Source organism: Marmota monax, unplaced genomic scaffold (genome assembly GCF_021218885.2).
Source record: "Marmota monax isolate L192 unplaced genomic scaffold, Marmota_monax_Labrador192_F-V1.1 WCK01_AAM20220418_F8-fsc00012, whole genome shotgun sequence".
Classification (NCBI taxonomy): domain Eukaryota; kingdom Metazoa; phylum Chordata; class Mammalia; order Rodentia; family Sciuridae; genus Marmota; species Marmota monax.
The window spans coordinates 15,739,356-15,760,712 of record NW_026695227.1 but is presented as its reverse complement, the minus strand read 5'-3'; the positions used below and the strand labels follow the sequence as shown (position 1 = coordinate 15,760,712).

Sequence of the window (21,357 nt, the reverse complement as noted above, 5' to 3'; positions counted from 1 at the left end):
TGATGCACAGTTTGAAAAACACATGATGTAATCACCAATAACCATCAATTTACCTGCAGCTTAGTATGCACTGCATAATGCTAGGTGTTAAAACTACAGAAGTGATTAAGGTGGTAATATTAATAATAGTAATGATCAAACAACAATAGCAGTGGCCAACCTAGTGAGAAAGCAACACTTGCTGTTCTAAGGATTGTGCTAAGTAAGTTAAATTAATTTATGCTGAATTATAAACTCTTGTAAAACAGCTGAAGATTCTGTGATTTAACAAAAACATACAATAAAGAAAGCAGAATTAAACAGCAATGCACATATTTGAAATATATCTTAAAGGATTTTATAGTAATTTCTGAGAGTTTTCTACAATTATAAAAATCAGATTTTTTTTGAATGGTAATAATTGGGTAAAAATCTGTGGAGTAGCAGATTGCCAAGTACCTGTAATTTCAGAAAAATAGAAACAAAGATGCTTAGTTTAGAAAGGACAATAGAGATTATATTCTATAATACTTTCTTCAATTTTCACCCAATGCAAACTTTTTAAAATTATTTGTTTTTTAGATATACATGACAGTAGAGCAGTAGAGTGCATTTTATACATTCATGGAGTATACTTATTCTAAATATATATATATACACACACACACACACACACACACATACTTATTCTAAATAGGATCCCATCTTGTGGTTGCACATGATGTGGAGTTGTGTATTCATATATGAATATAAGAAAGCTACGCACGATTCATTCTACTGTCTTTCCTGTTCCCTTCCTCCTTCCCTTCCCGTCATTCCCCTTTGTCTAATCCAATGAACTTCTATCCCCCTGGCCTGCCCATTGTGTATTAGCATCCACATAATCCTAGTGACTTAGGGAGATTGAGGCAAGAGAATTGAAAGTTCAAGATCAGCTTCAGCAATTTAGTGAAACTGTATCTCAAAATTAAAAAAATAAAAAAGGCTGGGGGATGTAGCTCAGTGGTAAAGTGCTCCTGGGTTCAATCCCTAGTACCAAACAAAGAAAAAAAAAAGATTTCCTATTATAAACAAGATTACCATCAAATGGTGGTAAATAAAAACTTCAAAACAAACAAATCAAAATTAAAGAAGTTAATTCAGAAAACTTTCAGAATTGTGAAACTATTTGGCCTACTAAGCTAAACTAGAAATGCTATTTCCTTTTTTCAGGGTCAGGTGGCAATACTAAATTTCTTAAAGAAAATTTAACCACTGATTGTAATGTCTGTGGCTTTTGGGGAAAACATAACCCCAAATTATAGTGGCTGTGGTTATAGACTATTATGAAGGGCTTCCATCGTCAGACATAGTTTGAGTGTCCGTATGCACTGGAGTCCTTTTACAGGACTTTGCTAGAACAGCAAAATTAATGACTATGCTTTTTTTTTTTTTTTCAGATTGTGGTGTCAATAAAAAATGTATTTTTCTTTAACAGAAATTTTCAAGGGACACTGAATTAACTTAATATGAAAATGAGTACTTCAGAGTCATAAAATCGTATTTGTGTTTTGGGAAAAAAAATACTAATACACAATCAACACCATGGTTTATACTTCATGTATGAGCAAAGAATGCTCCCCTCCAAAAAAAAGTCTCTTAAATAAGTTCTGAGAAATAATACCATAATCCTTAGGCATTGTGTTTTTGTGAGTTTTTTTGGTCACAGTTTAACATTTATCTCCTCAGTTAATGCCAGTATTAGCACACAGAAAACACAGAGGTAAATTATAAACTAGAAGCTGTTTTATCCCTCTTTCATATTTTTAGTTATGTTTATAATGATCATTTTGAGTTTGCCAATTCTATCCTTTTCTCATGCCTACTGTGACTTAGTGGTCAAAGAAGGACATTAATTATTATTAATTATGTTTTATTTTCAGATTGTTTAAAAACTCATTTGAGTGAAGTGAATTAAACTTTAGAATTAAAAAAGGGCTTTCAGGCTTTAAAAAAAATCCCTCAGTCAGTGCTCAAGTAGTTTGTAGGCCCCTCAGGAGTGACTCTTCAGACTCTAGGTATTCCCTACTGGCTGCCAGAGAACCAGAGCATGGAATTTGCACTGGATTCTGCAAATACGCAAAAGCTAAGCAGAAGTGCAGAAGCTGCTACTCACACATGATCCTGAGCATCCTAGAAAGTGTGGATGAAGCTCTGGCCACCCACCATGGATAAGAAAGTGTTTTCAAAAGCACCTGCTGCTGGGCATGGTGGCACATGCCTGTTATTCCAGCAACTCAGGAGGCTGAGGGAAGATGATCATAAATTTAAAACTAGTTTGGGCAACTTAGTGAGGCTGTATCAAAATAAAAATTTAAAGGGGATAGGGGTATAAATCAGTGGGAGGATGTACCTGGATTAAATCTCCAGTCCTCTATCCAAAACCCAACAGCAATGACAACAAAAAATCCCATCATTAACATTAACAATCTTATTATTTCCTTGTAAATACAACAATGTAGATGTGATACTCTTTCTGTTATTACAAGTTAAGCTGAAGTAGCCATATTCTTTCTAGGTAGAAAATGGACATATTCCAGAAGAGTGTCATATAGAGCTCTATCCAGAAAATATTTCTATATTTGTTTTCAAATAACACATCTGTACTTATTAATTCCAAAGTTTTATCTGTAGTCTTGATGACTCAACCTGAACTCTAGACCCATATTTCTAACTACTTAATTCAACATTTCCTCTAGGGTTGTGAATAGTATTCCAAATTTAATAAAACAAATGAAATTTTTATCCCAATGAAACTCAATCCTTCCTCACCATTCTGAATGAAGTCAGAGACTGAAATTACAATCTATCCAGTAATTTATTCTAGAAGTCATTTTTAATCTACTTTATTAAGAAACTACTAACATATGATAAATTTTACAAGTGAAATGCATAAATTCTTAAATTTTTTTCAAATAAAACCAGTGGCACAATAAAGTTATTAAACATTATCATAGCCCTCAAAAAGTTCCTCTGCCCTATGGAAAATACTGATTTGTTTTTCCTCTTATATAATTTTTATCATTTCTAGAATTATATATAAATGAACTTATATAGCATGTAAGAATATTTTATTAATGTGGCTTATTGACTTATTTCCTAAATTTCTGATCTAATAAAAAACCCCTGCCACTCTACTCAGGCAAACACATAACCCCCATTTTTTCTTCATAGCCTGTATCACTATATGGAATTATCTTATTACAGCAGTTTTTAAAATTGAATGTATGCTCCATAAAGGCCTAGGAACTTGTCTACCTTGTTCAGTGCAATATGCCAAAATCTTTTAGAAGTACTAACATTTGGTAGATACTGAATAAATGCTGCAGAATGAATGAATGAATGAAAACAATACCTTATTGATGTGTTTATTAAACTATCTATTAATTTCCTAGATGATTTAAAAGTCAAATTATATGATCAATGAGATAAATTTGTACTTTATACTAAGATGAGAACATTGAGCAAAGAGCAAGGCCTCTGGAACTAGGCTGCCTATATTTGAATCCTGCCTGTTGCCACCTCTAAGGAATCATGTGGTCTACAACAAGTTACAAAATATAAGTTTTAGTTTCTTTATCTAAAAATATGGGGATACCTAATAAAGGTGGTTGTGAATTAAGTGAGATTAGACATGTAAAGTGCTTGGCACTTACTTAGAATTGAATTAATGATATACAGATTGTCATATTTATTACCATTTCAATGAATGCTACCATCAGCACTATCTAACTATTTTCTATAGATGTAGCTAAGAAAAGTATTCCATAAAAATATCCCTATTTTGTTGTTGTTGCTATGATAGCCTAGTATATTTGTTTATAATAAAGTCAGTCAAATAAAACTTGAACATGAATAACTATTATTGTTTTCTTGTTTTTTATGTTTTCTTTATTATTATATTGTTTTTTATCATTTTTTGTCATATAGCACTGAATATTAAATTTTTGTAACACTAAATATTTGAGGAGATTTCCCAAAAGAAATAACAAGGACATTAATTATAAATATAAAAATCATGTTAAAATTCTCCAGGGTATGAAAAGAATAAAAAAGTAGTATTTCAAACTCCTATCTCAACCAGAAAAGGGGAAAAGTTTATTTGTAGTCTATATTTCTAGTCCTACAACATAACTAATTTAGGATAATTAATTAATCTTGGGGGATTTTTACAAACAAGAAAAATTCATCGCTTTTGCCAATTCATTTCTCCTAGTGAATTTTAGATTAATTAATGATGTAATACCTACAAATTTATGTGAAAATAAGGAATTAATATAATTCTCAGGAAGCATCTTCCAGAAAATGTACTCATTAAGGATATTTATTGAATTTTAATAAGTGAATTTATTAATTTAATTTTCCTATGCCTTGGGCATTTAGAAAAATATTAACATGCCACATCAGATAATGTTAGCAACAGGTAGACTAGGAAACTCCTGAATCCTGTGTGTCTGCATGAACACAATATTCCAACAACAATATCTGTTGTGAGAAATTCAGACACAAGCCGAGAAGTTCCTTCACCTTAAGGGAGCAGAAAATCAGCCACAACAAAGCTGGTTCATCAAGTTGAGACCCAATTATTACCATAATCACTACTCTTGATACTGTACCATACAACTGGAAGGAAAGTCCCAGTCTCAACTCTCTTGTGGAGAGAGACATGGACTATATGTCCAAGAAATCTTTCTGGGAACTACCTGGGGACTGGCTTCTGTCTCACCTGGCTCAGAGCAATGACAGGACCTGTCATAGTCTAAATGATTGAGGGTCAGTGAGAACAAACAGGGTTGAAATTAGAATGCAGGCAGCTGGCACAGCCTCTACCTCTGCTTAGTGCTGAAGTAGCAGAAAACCTCTGGTCATAGCTTCTCACTAGAGAAAGAAAAAGTTGAACTACATGTCCAAAGTTTCAACTTTCCCAGAGGCTGCCTGGGGGTCTGGCTTCTGTCTTACCTGTCCAAAGCACTAACCCAACATATTACAGACAGATGGAAGCTGACTGAAACAAACATGGCAGTTTGGATTAGCACAAAGTTTGCAGTGGCCACCAGAATCTCTGATCAGGCTGACTGATGAGGCTTTTCCAACCCAAAAAGTCAAGAAAAATAAACAAACAAGGAATGATGTCCAAAACAAAGGAACATGATAACTCTCCTGAAAATAACCCTAATGAAGTAGAGATAATTGACAAAATTCAAAATAGTCATCACTGGCTGAGGATGTAGTTTAGTAGTAATGTGCTTGCCCAATATGCAAGAGGACCTGGGTTCAACTCCAGCACTATAAGCAAAAAACACACACACACACACACACAAAAAAAAAAAAACAACAACAACAACAACAACAAAAAAAAACAACAATCATTATAAGCATGCTAAACGAGCTAGGAGAACAGACAGAGGATGCTAAAATACTATAATAGCAGTAGGTAAATCACTTTTAATTCTAGTACCCAAGGTGAAAGAATATTTTTAAAACTATAAAAATAAATGACTATTAAATATGTTAGAGAATATAAAGGGTTGTAAACTGTGACATCAATCACATAAGCATTTGTGTGAGAAGAAATAAAAGTAGAATTTCGAAGTTATTATCCATTTAACATAGACTATCAAGATACTTCATATAAGTATCATGGTGATCACAAAGAAAATACCTACAAAAGAAAATAGAGACATCAAAACAGATTAATATAAAAATGTAATGAATTGCAAAGAAAACAGAAGAGGAAAAGAGGCATAATAGAACTATAAGACAGCTACAAATGCTTAATAAGAAGGTGATAGTAGGGATGGGGCTGTAGCTCAGTAGTAGAGCCCTTGCCTCACATGTGTGAGGCACTGAGTTCCGTACTCAGCACCATGTAAAAATAAATAAAGATATTACAAAAAAAGAAAAGAAAAAGGTGATAGTAAGTTCTTCTCCCTCAGTAATTATTTTAAATGCAAAGATACTAAACTCCACAGTCAAAAGATTGAGTGGCTGAATGGATAAAAAAACAAGATCCAAAGATAGTCTTTGTAATTTTAAAAACACACACAAACTGAAAGTGAAGGGATGAAAACAAAAATACCATGCAAAGGTAACCAAAAGAGAACAGAGATGGCCATGCTTATAGCACACAAATTAGGTTCAAAATAGTTATAATATACAAATATGGCCATTAAATAATGTAAATGCCAATGTGCCAGGAATGTGCACTAATCATAAGTTATATATGTCCCAAAAGCAGAGCACCCAAACATGTGAAACAAACATTGATAGAAATGAAGGGAGAAATAGACAACAATAAAGTAAGAGACTTCAAGTACCACTTCCGACAATGGACAGAATATCCAGAGAAGAACATCAATAAGGAAATAGCAAATGTGAACAATACAAACAAATGGAATGAAAAGTCATATAAAGAATATTCCAAACAGCAGCTGCAGAACCCATGTTTTGAATAACAGCAGAAAAATCCACAATCTTCTGAAGTACACATGGAATATGTTAGGTCACCAAACAAGGATTAATAAACTTAAGATTGATATTATAATATCCATCTTGCCTTAGCACAATGGAAATGAACCTATATATCAGAAAGAGAAATGAAAAATTCACAAATATGTGGAAAAATTAAACTACCTATTCCTAAGTAACCAATCAGTTAAAGAAGAAATCGAAAGGGAAATCAGAAAATAGCTTGATACAAACAAAAACATAATATACCAAGAACCATGGGATACAGTTAAAGCAGTACTAAGAGATAAGTTTACAGCGATAAAGGTCAACATTAAAAACTAAATCTCAAAGGGCTGGGGTTGTGGCTCAGTGGTAGACCTCTCACCTAGCATGTGTTAGGCACTGGGTTTGATCCTCAGCACCGCACAAAAATAAATAAACAAAATAAAGGTATTGTGTCCATCTACAACTGAAAAAGAAATTCTTAAAAAAAAAAAACAACTAAATTTCAAATGAGCAAATATCTACACTAGAAAAAGAACTAAGCTTAAAGTTACCAGAAGGAAAAAAATAATGATTAGAACAGAAAAAATAGGGAATAGCAGAACAATATGAATAATGAAACTAAAAGTTGTGTTCCTGATAATAAGCATGAAATGACAAAATTTTAGCTACCCTAAGAAAGGAAGATTCAAATGAATAAAATCAGAAATAAAAGAGGGGCATTACAACTGATGCCACTGGCAGGGAGTGAGGGAAAAACAGAAAAGAAAGAAAAAATTATATGCAAATATACTGAATAACCTAGAAGAAATGGATAAATTTCTGGAAACATAAACTTACCCATATTGAATCAAGAAATAACATAATCAAGAAATATAACATCATAATAAAATAATCAAGAAATATAACATCTAAACAGATATATAACAGTAAAGAAAACAAACAATTAGTCAAAAAGTTCCCAGTATAGAGAAGCCCAAGAACAGATGTTGTCAATGGTGAATTTAAGCATTTAAAGTAAGAAATATTCCCCAAATTACTTCTTCTATTCCACATTATCCTGACACCAATGTCAGACAAAGATATCAAAAAAGAAGTATATTACTTGCCAACATCCTTATGAATACAGATGAAAATGTCCTCAACAAATACTAGGAAATGGAATTCAACAGCACATTAAAAAAAAAAAAAAATCACACACCACGACCAAGTGGGATTTAGCCCTGGGATACAAGGATGGTCCAACATATGAAAATCATTTTATGTGATAAACCACATTAAAAGAATCAATATAAAAATCATATGATCATCTCAGTAGATGAAGAAAATGTACTATAAATCCTAGCCAGAGAATTTAGGCAAGAGAAAGAATAAAAGGAATCCAAATCAAAAGAAGCAAGATGATATTTGTTTGCTGATAACATGATCTTATTTCTGAAGTTTCCACCTCCAAAACTTGTTAGAACTATAAATGAATTAAGTGCTCACAGGATACAAACTTAACATTAAAAATCATTGATGTTTATATACACAAACAAGAAGCTCTGCATAAAGGAAATCAAGAAAACAATTCCATTTCCAATAGTGTGAAAAAGAATACAATACTTAGAAATAACTAAGGTGGCAAAAGCCTGTACACTGAAAACTACAAAACATTTGTGAAAGAAATGAAAGACAGAAATAACTGGAAAGACATCCTGCGTTTTAGGATTGGAAGACTTGATATTATTACAATGTCCATATTATTCAAAGTAATCTAAAGATTAAAGGCAGTCCTCATAAAAATCCTAATGGTATTTTTCTTTTTTACATAAGTAGAAAAAACAATCTTAAATTCATATGAAACCAGAAAGAACGAATAATAATAATAATAATAATAATAATAATAATAATACGTCTTAAGGACAAAGCCTGACTTAAAAACACATTATACAGCTACAGTAATTAAACAACATGGTGCTGCATAAAGAAATGCCAATGAAATGGGAAAGAGAGCCCAGAAATAAGACCACGCACGCATATACTGTCAACGTCCACAATGATGCTAAAAATTCACATGGGGAAAGAAGAGTCTCACTTCCCTATGTCAACAAATGGTGTTGGGTTCATATGCAAAAGAATAAAACTGGAATTTTGTCTGACATCATATAAAAATATAAATTCAAAATGAATTAAATATTTAAATGAAAGAAAAAAACTGGAATCCTAGAAGAAAACATGAGGGAAAAAATTCATGACATTCAATTTGACAATAATTTCTTGAATGCAACACTAAAGACAACAAAAGAAAAACAGACAATAGCAGTATATCCAACAAAAATAGCTTCTACAGAAGAAAGGGAATAATAATAATAATAATAATAATAACAATAATAATAATAATAATAATAATAGTAAAAGAAAGCAATGAAGAAGAAAAGGCAATGAGAGAAAAATGTTTAAGTATTTGAAAATCATAAATATGATAAGGGACTAATGCCAAAAATAGGTGATAAGGAATTCATACAACTCAATAGCAAAACAAAACAATAACAATAAAAAAAATTTTAAAAAACAAGGAGAAAATGGGCAAAAAAGTTGAATACACAATTTTCAAAGACAACATACAAACATCCAACAGGTATATGAAAATGTATACAACTTCACCAACCATCAGAAAAAATGTAAATTCAAAGTCCAATGAGATACCAACTCATATCTAATAGGCTGACTACTTTAAGACAAATGATAAGTATACGCAAGGAAGTAGATAAAAGGGAATGTTTGTGCACTGTAGGTGGGAATGTAAATTTGTTCAGCCACTATGGAAATCAGCAAGAAAGTTCCTCAAGAAAGAAATAAATAAACAAACAAACAAATAAATAAATAAATCCAGCTACCATATGATCCCAAAGCTCCATTTTTCTGGGTATATAATCAAAGGAAATTAGTATCTTAGATATATGTACCTCCTGTTCACTGCAGCACTGTTCATAATAGACAAGATATGGAACCAATATTAGTGTTCACGAATGGATGAATAAATGAAGGAAATACCTCATCCCATCTACCCAATACTTTTATTTAGCAATAAAAAAGGAGTTTCTGCCACTTATGAGAACATGAAGAACATTATGCTAAGTGAAATAAGACAGACACAAAGAAAAATATTGTATGATCTCACTTCTACATGGAATTTAAAAAAAATCAAACTAACAAAAATAACAGAATAGTGGTTGCTGAGGGCTGGGGTGGCAGAAATGCAAATATGTTAATTAAAGTTACAAGCTTTCAGTTAGAAGATGATCAGATTCTAGGGAACTGAACATACAGCACAGATACTGATGTATATGTTCAATAATTTGATTGTGATAACTTCATTACATAGCATATAAACATCAAATCAAATACATGCCTTGAATATATAAGGAAAAAGAAGAAAGTTTGGCTGTCTTGTAATTTCATACTTGAGCACTGTAGCTTCATAAACAATGTTTATCAAAAAAAAAAAAAATCTTTCAATTTGTTAAGTGGAAGATATACCATGTTCCAAATGTCATGGTTCTAACTATGAACAAAACCTGAAACATGCTAGATATGAGATGGTTTAAGATGCCAGCAATTTCATTTACACAAGTCACAGTAAGTCCTTAACACTACCTTTCCAAAGTTGAAATCCCAAACAAATGCACTTTTCAACAAGAAATAATGCAGTAAAAATTTGATAACAACAAAATAATTCAAAACACTATCCCATCCATCTCATTTTACATTTCTTTCTCTTTTGTGTTATGATAAATTGGAATACCTAGCTTTGTTCTACGCAATGGTAATGGTAAGACTTCTAGTACTGGTTTATTATATAATTAACACAAACAGCCTTGCTTGGGAAACTACAGAAAGTAACTAAAACAAAAATGAAATTAAAAATGTTTTAATATAATTAAGAATTTTATTTTGTACAAAAATATATTGATTTGAGATCAGGGGAACAAAACAAGAAAGTAAATTCAGTGTCTTTTTTTTGGGCTACTGTAGTAAAATACCTTAAGCAAGCATTGAGAATCTTGTAAGCAATTGAAACTTATTTTTGATAGTTTTAGAGACTAGGACATCAGTGGTAAAGGGCCAGCAAATTTGATGTCTAGTGGGGTTTTCAATGTTCTCATACCTGGTGTATTCTCACTGTGGCCTCACACAGTATAAGGGTTCTCCTAGCTCTCTTAAGTCCCTTAAAAGGACATCCCATTCATGAACACAGAAGCCTCATAACCTAATCACCTTCCATAAAAGAGAATTAGGATCGAAACACATTAACTCTGAGAGGACACAAATACTCAGATTATAGCACCCAGCCATTCAAAGTCTATTTACCTTGATGACATTTGCCTATTCTGACATTAAGCAGTGGAAGAAAACAAAGTAACATATTTGATTAAAAACAAAAAATTTAAAAAATGAGACAGAAAATTATCTAGAAGTTTAATTAACTAAAATTAAGAATACAATAAATAGATTTAAAAAGCAAACTAGAGAGTGAATTAATAAGTTGGAAAGTAGAAGACATTAGCCATAAGCATGACAGAAAAATCAATTTTAAATTAATAAATGATTAATAATTCTTAAATTATTAAGTATCTTAGAGAAAACAGTGAAAATATATGTATATAAATAAATAATTGGTGGCCCAGGAAGAGCTAATGTATGAAAATATAGTAGAATCAAACTTTCCAGAAGTAATGAATCACAATAAGTTGTAGATATAATAACACCTGCTGAGGAATTTTAATAGGATTTATCTGCTGATGATTTTATATTACAAAAAATACACAGCAAAATTACCTCCTGAAGACCCTATACTAGGGTCTCCTGTGTATAAATATGGATGAGAAACTTGCAACTCTCAGATGAGTATGCAAATTAGTGAATAAAATAAGTACATGAATTGAATAGGCTGTAAGAGAACTATAAATGTGGAGAGCACAAAACAGAGAATTTATTTCCCCAACAAAATGGTATGTACTCACAGGTAACAGTAGGATAAGAAGTAAATGTGCACCTATGTATTCCCCCTTGCATTTACAGCAAAATGAACACTCTTTTTAAAAATTAATGAAGCAGTCCTTCAAAAAATTCTGATGCTAATTTCAATGAGCCTACAATACTCAAAATATATGAGATATTATAAATCTAGAGGCATGGTTTTCTTTAGTTCTTTGAATAGAATTCTAATGGCACATTTAAAGACTTTGTCTATTAAGTCCAATACCTAAGTAGTTTTAACTTTGCTACATTTCTTTATCCTATGTATGGATCATATTTTCCTGATTTTTAAATCTAATAGTTCTTTTTCTTTTTATAGGAACTGGACATTTAAAATAATGTAATAAGTAGCAACATGAGAAATCCCTCCAAAATTGTTGTTGCTGCTTTTAAATATGATTATTGTTGCTATTTGTAGGAACATTTAATGTAGTAACTTTGTTAGACTAAATCTGTATGTACTGTCACATACAGCTTCTGAAGTCTCTTACAGGAGTTATTTAGTAGTCTTCTAATGATTGGACAGAGATTTCCTTAAATACCTTGAATTGAAAAGTCTTCCACCCTTTTTCAAGGGGCTCAGGTGTGGGACGCAATATCAAAGCTGCCAGTTTACAATTCTACCATAGCCTTCACTTTTCTGCTTGTGTACAATTCAAGGTCAGCTAGAGATTAGAGTCTTTTCAGGTCTTCTTAGGGCAGGTATGTGACCTTTAAGAACTCCAGGAGTAACTTAAAAAGTCAGAGGTTTTGTTTTGTTACTTTTTTTTTTTTTTTTGGCGGTGCTGAGGACTGAATTCAGGCCTTGTGCATGGTAGCAAATGCAAAACCACTGACTTACAGGCCCAGCCCCCAAAGTCAGAGCTTTTTAAAACCAACTAAGGTAAACATTTTCTTCTTGTTTGTTTGTTTATTGCCATTCTCTTGTTTGCCCCAACTAATATTTCAGTCCAAGGCAGCTGAGAAGATAAACAGTTTGTTTATCTGAAAGCCCTGAAAGTCAGGACTTGGCAGGAAGCTATCAGGTCAAATAGTAACAAATATCTAGGGACATGCCTCCTGTTTAGTTTCAAATTTTATCTTACTCCTTCAGTGGCTTCTATATCATGGGTTTTCACAGTGTGTGTCAGGTGGAGGCTCAGACCCAGGAAAACAGATTCAGTATCCCAGCAGCTTGAAGAAGATGCAAGACACAGTTGGGATAGTAGATATTTGTTATTTAGAGGTGGCAGCAACCCCTAGCCTGTAGCATTAGCTTAATTTCTGCCCCAGCCACTTCCATTTAGCCTCCTCCTCCATTATCATTGGCCATTTTTATATGCAGTTCAGACGGAGAAGGCACATTGCCAACAGATTACTTAAGTGGGTGCATGCTCACAGCGAATGTTTATGAGGACAAATACATACGCCAAATCAGGGTGTTCAGGACCTTGGCTACATACTAAAATCACAGCCCACTTGAAGTCTCATCAAGGAAGCCTAACTATATCCACTTTGGGCTTGCCCTACAGTGTGGCTGTCTAGTTATAAGATTTTCAAGCTTTTTTGCAGCTGGGGAGAGGAGGATGGGAATAGAGCAAGTTAAAACTTCAAAGTGTGAAATATGATATATCAAGAAATTTGTAATGTTTTGAACAACCAACAATAAAAAAATTAAAAAAAAAAACTTCACAAGGTTGACTGTTCTTAATACAATTTAATCATTTGTCTTGAATAAATGCTTGGATTGTTAAAAGTCTTTGGTTAGTATCCAGAGTGCTAAAAAAGTTTATATTGAAAAATTTTGCTAGTGTTTTCACTACCTTTATGAAAAAGCTAATTTGTGGAGGTTCTAATTTCACCATTCCAGCAGTCCTGCTTAGAGTTTTCTTTCAAAGACTATCAGAATCTTACAGAACTTATAGAAAAGTTGCATAATTTCTGAATTCTATCCTGGTTCATTAGTCCTTTTGACTATATATACCCAAAACAATACTATACAGTTTTAATTACACCAAATATCTTTCTGCCTCTGAAGCTTTGCTGTGCCTTGAAAACTTTCCTCCTGCCTGACACACTCTTTCCCTAGCCATCCACAAGGTGAATTCTTCAACCTATGCGGGTCTCAGTTTAAATGCTGGCTCCATAAAGAGCTCTCACCTGACTACCCTCACTCTCTAGCTACTTATACAGCTTTATTTTCAGGACACTAATAGTCGCTTGGCATTATATTATACATTTATTAGTTTCCTATCCATCTTCTTTACAAGATGGTAATCTTGAAAATTTCTTTGTCCATAACAGAAATAAGAACTGTGCCTGGAATGCAGCAGGTAATCATTTCAATTATGTAGAACAGCAAAGAATAAATTTGACCACAGCCACTTACTTGATTATCCTGTTGGTTCAAATAGAACAGATTTGAGGTTCAGCTGGCTCCCAAGAAAAAAAGGAATTTATTTATTTGTCAATTTCCTAGGACAGGACCATGAAGTTTTAAAGGGCTATTGGAATGACAGTTGTTTGGTTGTAGTAAAATCATATGAAAATAAGACTCTATTTACAGATGACTTTGACTGCATTTGATATACCACTTTACTTTTGAAAACCTTAAAGTTACAATATTGTTCTTTCTTTTTTAACAATAATTCTTTATTTTTATTAATTTTTTTGTAGTTGTAGATGGACAGCATGCTTTTATTTTATTTGTTTCATTTTTATGTGGTGCTAAGGATCAAACCCAGTGCCTCACACATGCTAGGCAAGTGCTCTACCACTGAGCTATAGCTTAGCCCCCCAACAACACTGTTCTTTCTGATAGATATTTCCTGTGCAATTCTTTTAGCTACATGGCAATTAAACACAAATACAAAACACACACACACACACACACACACACACATATCTCTAGCAAAACCTTCAAGCATTTCTAAGAAAATAAACACAATGTATTGTAACATGCTTGGATTATCTTCACAATACTCTGAAACTACATGGGACAGATTTTAAAGTTTATTATATATATTACAGTTTGTCTTGCAGACTGCTGACGAACCAAAGGAGAAGTATGCTCTTTACACATGTATTTTTATTTGAATGATGAATATGTGCTGATTCACTCATGCCCTCTTGCTCAATTTCATGGTGAACAATGGCCTACACTATGTGAGGTTGAAGAAGTGAACTATAGTCCAAAATATATATTTTAGATAAACTCTACCAAATAAGGAAAAATAAACAATAATCTTTCCCTTGCTGGCATGAAATTTCAAACTGAAAAGATGAACAATTGGATACTCAATATATATTCGTTGATACTAATAAGAAGTTACAGTAAGAATCAGAAGGTAATTATTAGTTTAATGAAAAATAAACAAACAAAAAGATCTGTGATTACACTATTGTTATCTCACTATAAATATAACCTACAGAACTACAGATAGGGTAAGCATGTGTTCTTAAGAATGAATTTAACTGGCATCCTTAAAAGAAAAAAAAAAAAAAAAAAAAACTAACATAGTCCTGGATATTGGAAACATGAAATTTTTAGGGCTTCATGAAGACTAGTCTTAAAAAATTTATTAGGTTGATTGTTTTGAAAGGGTAAGCACTTTGGTTACATTTATAACAACATATTTATACATTTATAACAATTTAATGCTACAAAAGTAAGGCATCCATGAAAGTTATCATTTGCTTTTATATATTTGCTTAAGGGATGATTTGTTCAAGTATCTCTGCCCACACAAAGACAAGACTAAATGGAGGTAAAATAGAACCATACAAATTCAATTATGGAAAATGAAATTTAGGTCAGGTTTTTACTTGTTCACACAACGGCTAAAATGTTACTTTGTATATAGGACATGCTTGTATCTGTGTATGTCCTTTATGAGACACAGAGTATATTTTTGAGGTTTTATTAATTATTGTTAACAATTAAAGGTACATAGATGTACAATTAGACTTATAAATTATTTGAATCAAACTGGTTTCTATATAAATATATTACTTTGTATTGATTATGTGTGTGAGAGGAAAAAAAGAAAGAACAAAAATAAAAAATCTTAGAATTTTACTATAGTTGCAATGTAAAGGTAGATCCGACTTGTGAAAATAGAGTAAAAGATAAAATACATTACAAAATGTTTAATAGAAGAAAGAAAAGGAACATTAAAATATTAAAAATTACTAGTTTTAAACATTAATATAAAAAAAACCTAAACACTGCTGAGTCTACTAAGGTAATTTCAAGTAAGACAAAATAATAGTAAGGCTACTTTATTTAGAGAAAAATAAGAAAAAAAAATGTTTTCAAAAAGTTTATTTTACTAACCTGACTTATTTTTCTTTGTTCTTGTATAGCTGTTTGAATTGCCTGGGATACTTTTTCTTGATCTTTTGCATGTTCTGTCTTCCATAATTCCCTTTCTTCAGCATGGGCTTTTTCCAAATTTTTTCGTTCTTCTTCTACTGCTTTCATAACTATCTCCTTCACTGCTTCTTTCTCAAGCTTCCAAACAAATAATGACCAAAACAAAAATATTTCCATGACTGACCTGGTTAACCCAAAACATAATTTGATCTTATACAGTTTAATTCTCACTTGCTATTTTTATTCTTATTAAACAGTTACATAAAATCATATTGTTGTTTTTTATTCCTACTTATTAAAATCCCTACTTATTTCCCAGGCATTTGTATATTTCAAAGAAGTCAAGCCTTTGTTTAGAGTAGCAGATTTCAAACTGGTCTTAAAACTCCTTTACTCAATAACTGAAAAGTTATTGAGTGTATCAAGAGGTTTTGTTTATGCTGGAGATATATCTATATATCTAGATATATATAGATATAGATATTGAAATTCATTTAAAATTAAAAACTACTGTTTCCAAAATTTAAAAAGTGAGAAGAATGTTGTTTGTAAACTTCTTTAATCTTTTTAATATCTGACTTAGTAGAAGACTGCTAGATTCTCCTACCTTCCTTCTGTATTAAATCTGTAATGATAGGTTTTGGTTAAAGTACATAAGGAAAATTCAGTCTTGTAAAAATAGATGGTTAAAAAGCCAGAGGGAGAAATATTTAGTTAGTTTAGGTAACTATAGATGTTCTCGATTATTTCATACCAGAATTTTTTCATACTGTTATATTACAATTCTTTCTTATACTTTGAATGAATTCTTTATCAACACATGACTTTCAAATGTGTTATTTAAAAAATATTGATCGACACATTTCTTTATATATAACAGGAAAATAACATTTGTTAATACTATCTATCTAATCATAAAAGTCTTGAAGTACTGGAAAACAGATTCAAATTTTCCAGATTTTAATTTTAATTTTCACTACTTCACAGTCCATTTCAAAGTTAGAGCTTTCTATTTTGTTCTCTAATCCATGCTCTGGGAGTTTAGAACCTGGTCTTCTTTGTTATCCACACCAAACGTATGTTGATTTTATCTTCTCTTTCTAGAATTAGTCTATTTCCTTAATTTCCAATCTACTATTAGTCTATTTTTAACACTCTCTCTAACCCTGACTTTAGATGTACTCCATTAATTCCCTCCCTACTTCAAGCTTGTGCTTTCCCAAATTTTCCCCAAATTAATGTCATACTTGTGCTAAAAAAAATTCAACATGTCTTCCATATTTATGAAATCAAAACTCAGTTCAGGATGCTAGCCACCCTTTAAAGGGACATTTCAAAAGTAATTTATTGTTTAAAAACTTCTATGACATGAACATACCATCTACATGTTCCCCGTAGTTTAATTAATTCCTCCTTGCCTTATTAGCATATAAGTAATATATTTTTTCTTAATGGGTTAAAATTCTTTATGACAAAATCAGTCATCTTTAGATTTGCAACCTTGGCATAGTAGTATGCACATGCACGTAAGAGTCATTCAGTATCTATTAACTAAATTTAATTTAAAATCCAAAACTTCAAAGTTAGTATTATAAACACATTTGTTAATATACATGTATATTAATATACATGTATATTAATATTAATATTAATATACATGTATATTAACCCACACAAACACCGATACATGCTCTGTATCCTACCAGGTGGATATTAGTGTTCTAACATATATGTTCATTTTAATATGTAATTAACAACATATATTTAAAAGCATTTTGGTGCCATCAGGATCTTATGTAATATGAATTTAACAAAAATGTAAAAAGTCATATCCCAAGTTTAAGAGGAAAGAAACATTTTTTGAATGAAACATTATAATAAGTAGACTTAAAGAATTAATGAATAGCTTTCAACTCCACTTATTTATAGAGAAAAGAAACCCATTATTACAGATGAAAATACCTTTGCAGCAGACACCAATGCCTCTTTATTTTTTTGCCTTTCTTCCTCCAAACATTTTTCTAGTATTTCCTGTAAATGATGATAGTGAGAAAGAACCTAAATGAATTATTTGAAGTAATAAAATACATTCTTTCCATACTCTGAGCACACTTAAAATATTACCTTCTGTTCTTGAGATTGCTGAATCAAAGCTTCCTTTATTTTTTCTTTAAACAGATCTTTCTCTGTATCTAGCATTTCAAGGAGCCTCTGATGCTAAAAGGAAAAATAACTGAATTATGATTGTGACTCTGATACAGATAATATATCAAGAAGAAAAACAGCTGATAAAATTTATTTGCCCAGAAGCACTGAAGTAGTTACTAGAGGAAACAAGTGGAAATATGCTTAAAATGGAGGTGGAGGAACCCAAGACAGTGAATTCACCTTTCTGCAATCAGCCTAAATATATTTTTTAGCCCCCAAGTTCGGTAAACAAGTTCAGTAATCTAATTTAGGAAAAAATACTCTAAATTAGAAAGTTAATCAGAAAGTGATAAAATATCTTTTTCCAAAATTAAATTTGGAAGAATATTTCCCTAAAATGATTATTATCTTGTAGCAACAAAAGTGATCAGATTGTAACTGAGAAAAACTGTTTGCGTAATGAGCAACTATTATGCTATATTATTTATTTCTAGTAAAGCACTGTGGAGAAGACTGAAAGATTTATTAATAGTTCTTGTCCCAAGATTTAACCAGTTTCACAAAATTAATCTATGAAGTCATCTCAACAATATGATGTCAACATTTGCGGGGTGGAAGTGCAGGGATTGAACTCAAGGGCACTTAACCACGGAGCCACATCCCCAGCCTTTTGTGTATTTTATTTACAGACAGAATCTCACTGAGTTGCTTAGTGCCTCACCACTGCTGAGGTTGGCTTTGAATTTGTGATCCTCCTGCTTCGGCCTGAAAACCTGTTGGGATTTACAGGCGTGAGCAACCGCGTGCAGCCCAAGTATCTACTTTTATTATAATATACTAAAAAAAAAAGCATAGAACTATTGGGCAGTTATCACGGACTAAGTGCTTGGAGTCTGAATACAGCTTTCTAAGAAAATTAGACTTAAAGCCTTCAATATCTCGAATAAAGATAAGCCATATACTGTTCTGAATCAATGCTCTGATATAAATACAAAACTAAATATTGCTATTCACTTATATTTCTCAATAAGTTAATGCAGCAAATATTTTTTTCAGATTTTGTAGGTAGAAACATCAAAACACCCCTTAAACATAAACTCATTTTGATATTCCACATTTTAAAACAGATTTATGTCTTTCAAAGTTGTTTTGGTTTGAAACATTTAAAGCACTTTTTAACAGTGAATAAATAGTCCATGTCTATTTAAGATAGTCTGTTTTTCTTGTTTTTAATTGTAATGTTACTTTTCATTTAAGTTTTCAAGAGTAATAAAAATCACATGAAAGATGTGGTTTTTCCTTAAAAAGCAAATCTAAAACTGTGATACAAATCATGACATGATTCTGAGAAATTACTACCATGTGAATTTGTAAAATGCAGCTGAAAAACAAATGAGTATTCTGTATAAGTAATAATACCTGAGACTTTAATTTTGTATTCTAAGTAGGTCTATATGCACAAAAAATTTCATAGGACCACAAATAATACTTAATCTATCTTAAACACACACATGAGAAAATGAACAGATATATCAGGAAAATAATTAAACTTAATATGAAAAATATGAATCTCATGAAATTAATAATAGTCAATTTAGGTTTATAGAGGGGATAATATAACAAATAGAACAAATAAAAATGTGGATGCTAATTCACAATGGGAGGGGCACTAGGGAAGAACAGAGTTACCTTAGATTAGGTAGAGGAGAGTGAAGGGAGGAAAGGAAAGGGGACATAGGGATAGGAAGGTTATTAGAATGAAACAAACTATCTATCTATCTATCTATCTATATACATATATATACTGCATGACCAATATGATTCTACAACATGTATAATCAGAAAAGTGAGAAATTATAGCCCATCTATGTATGATATATCAAAGTGCTTAAATGATTCTGTCATATATAACTAATTAAAACAAAAAAGTTAAATCACTGAATCAAGACACAGAATGAAGCCTTCATCAAAAATAACTCTGAAATTAATTTTTCCTTAAAATAAAAAAATCTATTATGACAGCAAGGCACATTAATGCAGTCATTAAGTAATTAATTACAAGTGGGCCAAGTTTCCTCAGTCATCCAACAAGAACTAAATACAAAGAGGATACATTAGCTAAAATGACAATTTTTATAAAATTCATTTTGAATGACAATTCTTAATTCTGACACTATGCTATATAGAGGACAGCATTCAAGCCTGCTTGCACAAAAACAAACCCGAAATTATCGTTTGAAACAAACATTCTACTTAAAATATGCCTGAAATGAATTAATGGATCTGCTTGGGGAAAAAATACAATTAGGTTAGTGGCTTTTCTCATTCATTATTTTAAACACAAGGCACTGTTAAATAGTGCTTTACACGAAGTAGTACCACAAAACCCTTCCAAAAAACCTGCTATATTTGGGTAACTTGCCAGATTTTTAATGAATCATTTCAACAATACTCATATTCTATTTACATGTTACCAGAAGAGGTAATTATTTAGTAGCTAAAATTAGCTCCAGTACTTCATAGTTATTACCTATAGTAACTAAAAGCTGCATGATATAAGTAGTATGTTAGGTAACACTTCACTTCCATTTGGTTATAATAACATATGTGCCTTTATTCTTTTTAGAGTACTATTAAACTAAGATATAAGTTCTGGTCTTTCTCATTCTTCCTCTCTTTTTACGCATGGGAGGAGGGGATAAAGGGTGGATTAGAAGAGTGGATATCATATTCATCTAGATTTAAAAATCAGTTTTTAGAAGATTTTAATATTTTGTGGGGATATTATATCTAGGTACAATGTAAGGAACTTTACAAATGTTATTAGTGAATGTTCACAATAACTTAGAAATGTGTTATTACTTATTATCAATTTTAAAATTAAGTTACAGCTACGTCAACTGCTTTGGTTCAAAGGACTAAGAAATGGTTAAGTTGTAACTCAGACTCAGGAAGAGCTGAATACAAAGAGCATGGGATTCTCTAGAAATCTGAGGACTCTCAGATCTCTACTCCATCACCATGAATTGTATCATTGACTTTTTGGATTAGTCATATAATCATACTACTTATCTAGCCTTAAAATTTATAGGAAAAAAAAACTTTTCAAAAAACCCTGTAGTTATATTGAGATTATGGTGAGTGCCTCAACTCTATTTCCCACTCCCTCTCCCAGGTCAAGATACAGTAACAGAGACTGTTTAAAACTACAAACCTAGAAGGGAATGAGGAATCATTCGTTCTTGACAGATTTACTTTTTGGAAAGTAAGAATGTAAGACATTTAGATAGCTGAGTTTCACCCACTATAATGTCAAGAAATACATAGCAATAAGTAATTTATTCAGCAGTTAACAAACAAGT

The 21,357-nt window shown here is 31.6% G+C and overlaps 1 protein-coding gene across 2 annotated transcripts in view; it reads right to left on the bottom strand.

Annotated features, from left to right (window-relative positions):
- Ccdc91 (coiled-coil domain containing 91) overlaps positions 1 to 21,357 on the bottom strand; it is a 347,370-nt gene that overhangs the window by 98,501 nt on the left and 227,512 nt on the right. For both annotated transcript variants that reach the window (XM_058576297.1, XM_046436020.2), the window contains 3 exons: positions 17,972 to 18,064; positions 17,810 to 17,878; positions 15,809 to 15,985 (listed from right to left, as the gene is read on the bottom strand). In XM_058576297.1, the coding sequence (XP_058432280.1) occupies positions 15,809 to 15,985; positions 17,810 to 17,878; positions 17,972 to 18,064 (339 nt within the window). The remainder of the gene's footprint in view (positions 1 to 15,808; positions 15,986 to 17,809; positions 17,879 to 17,971; positions 18,065 to 21,357) is intronic.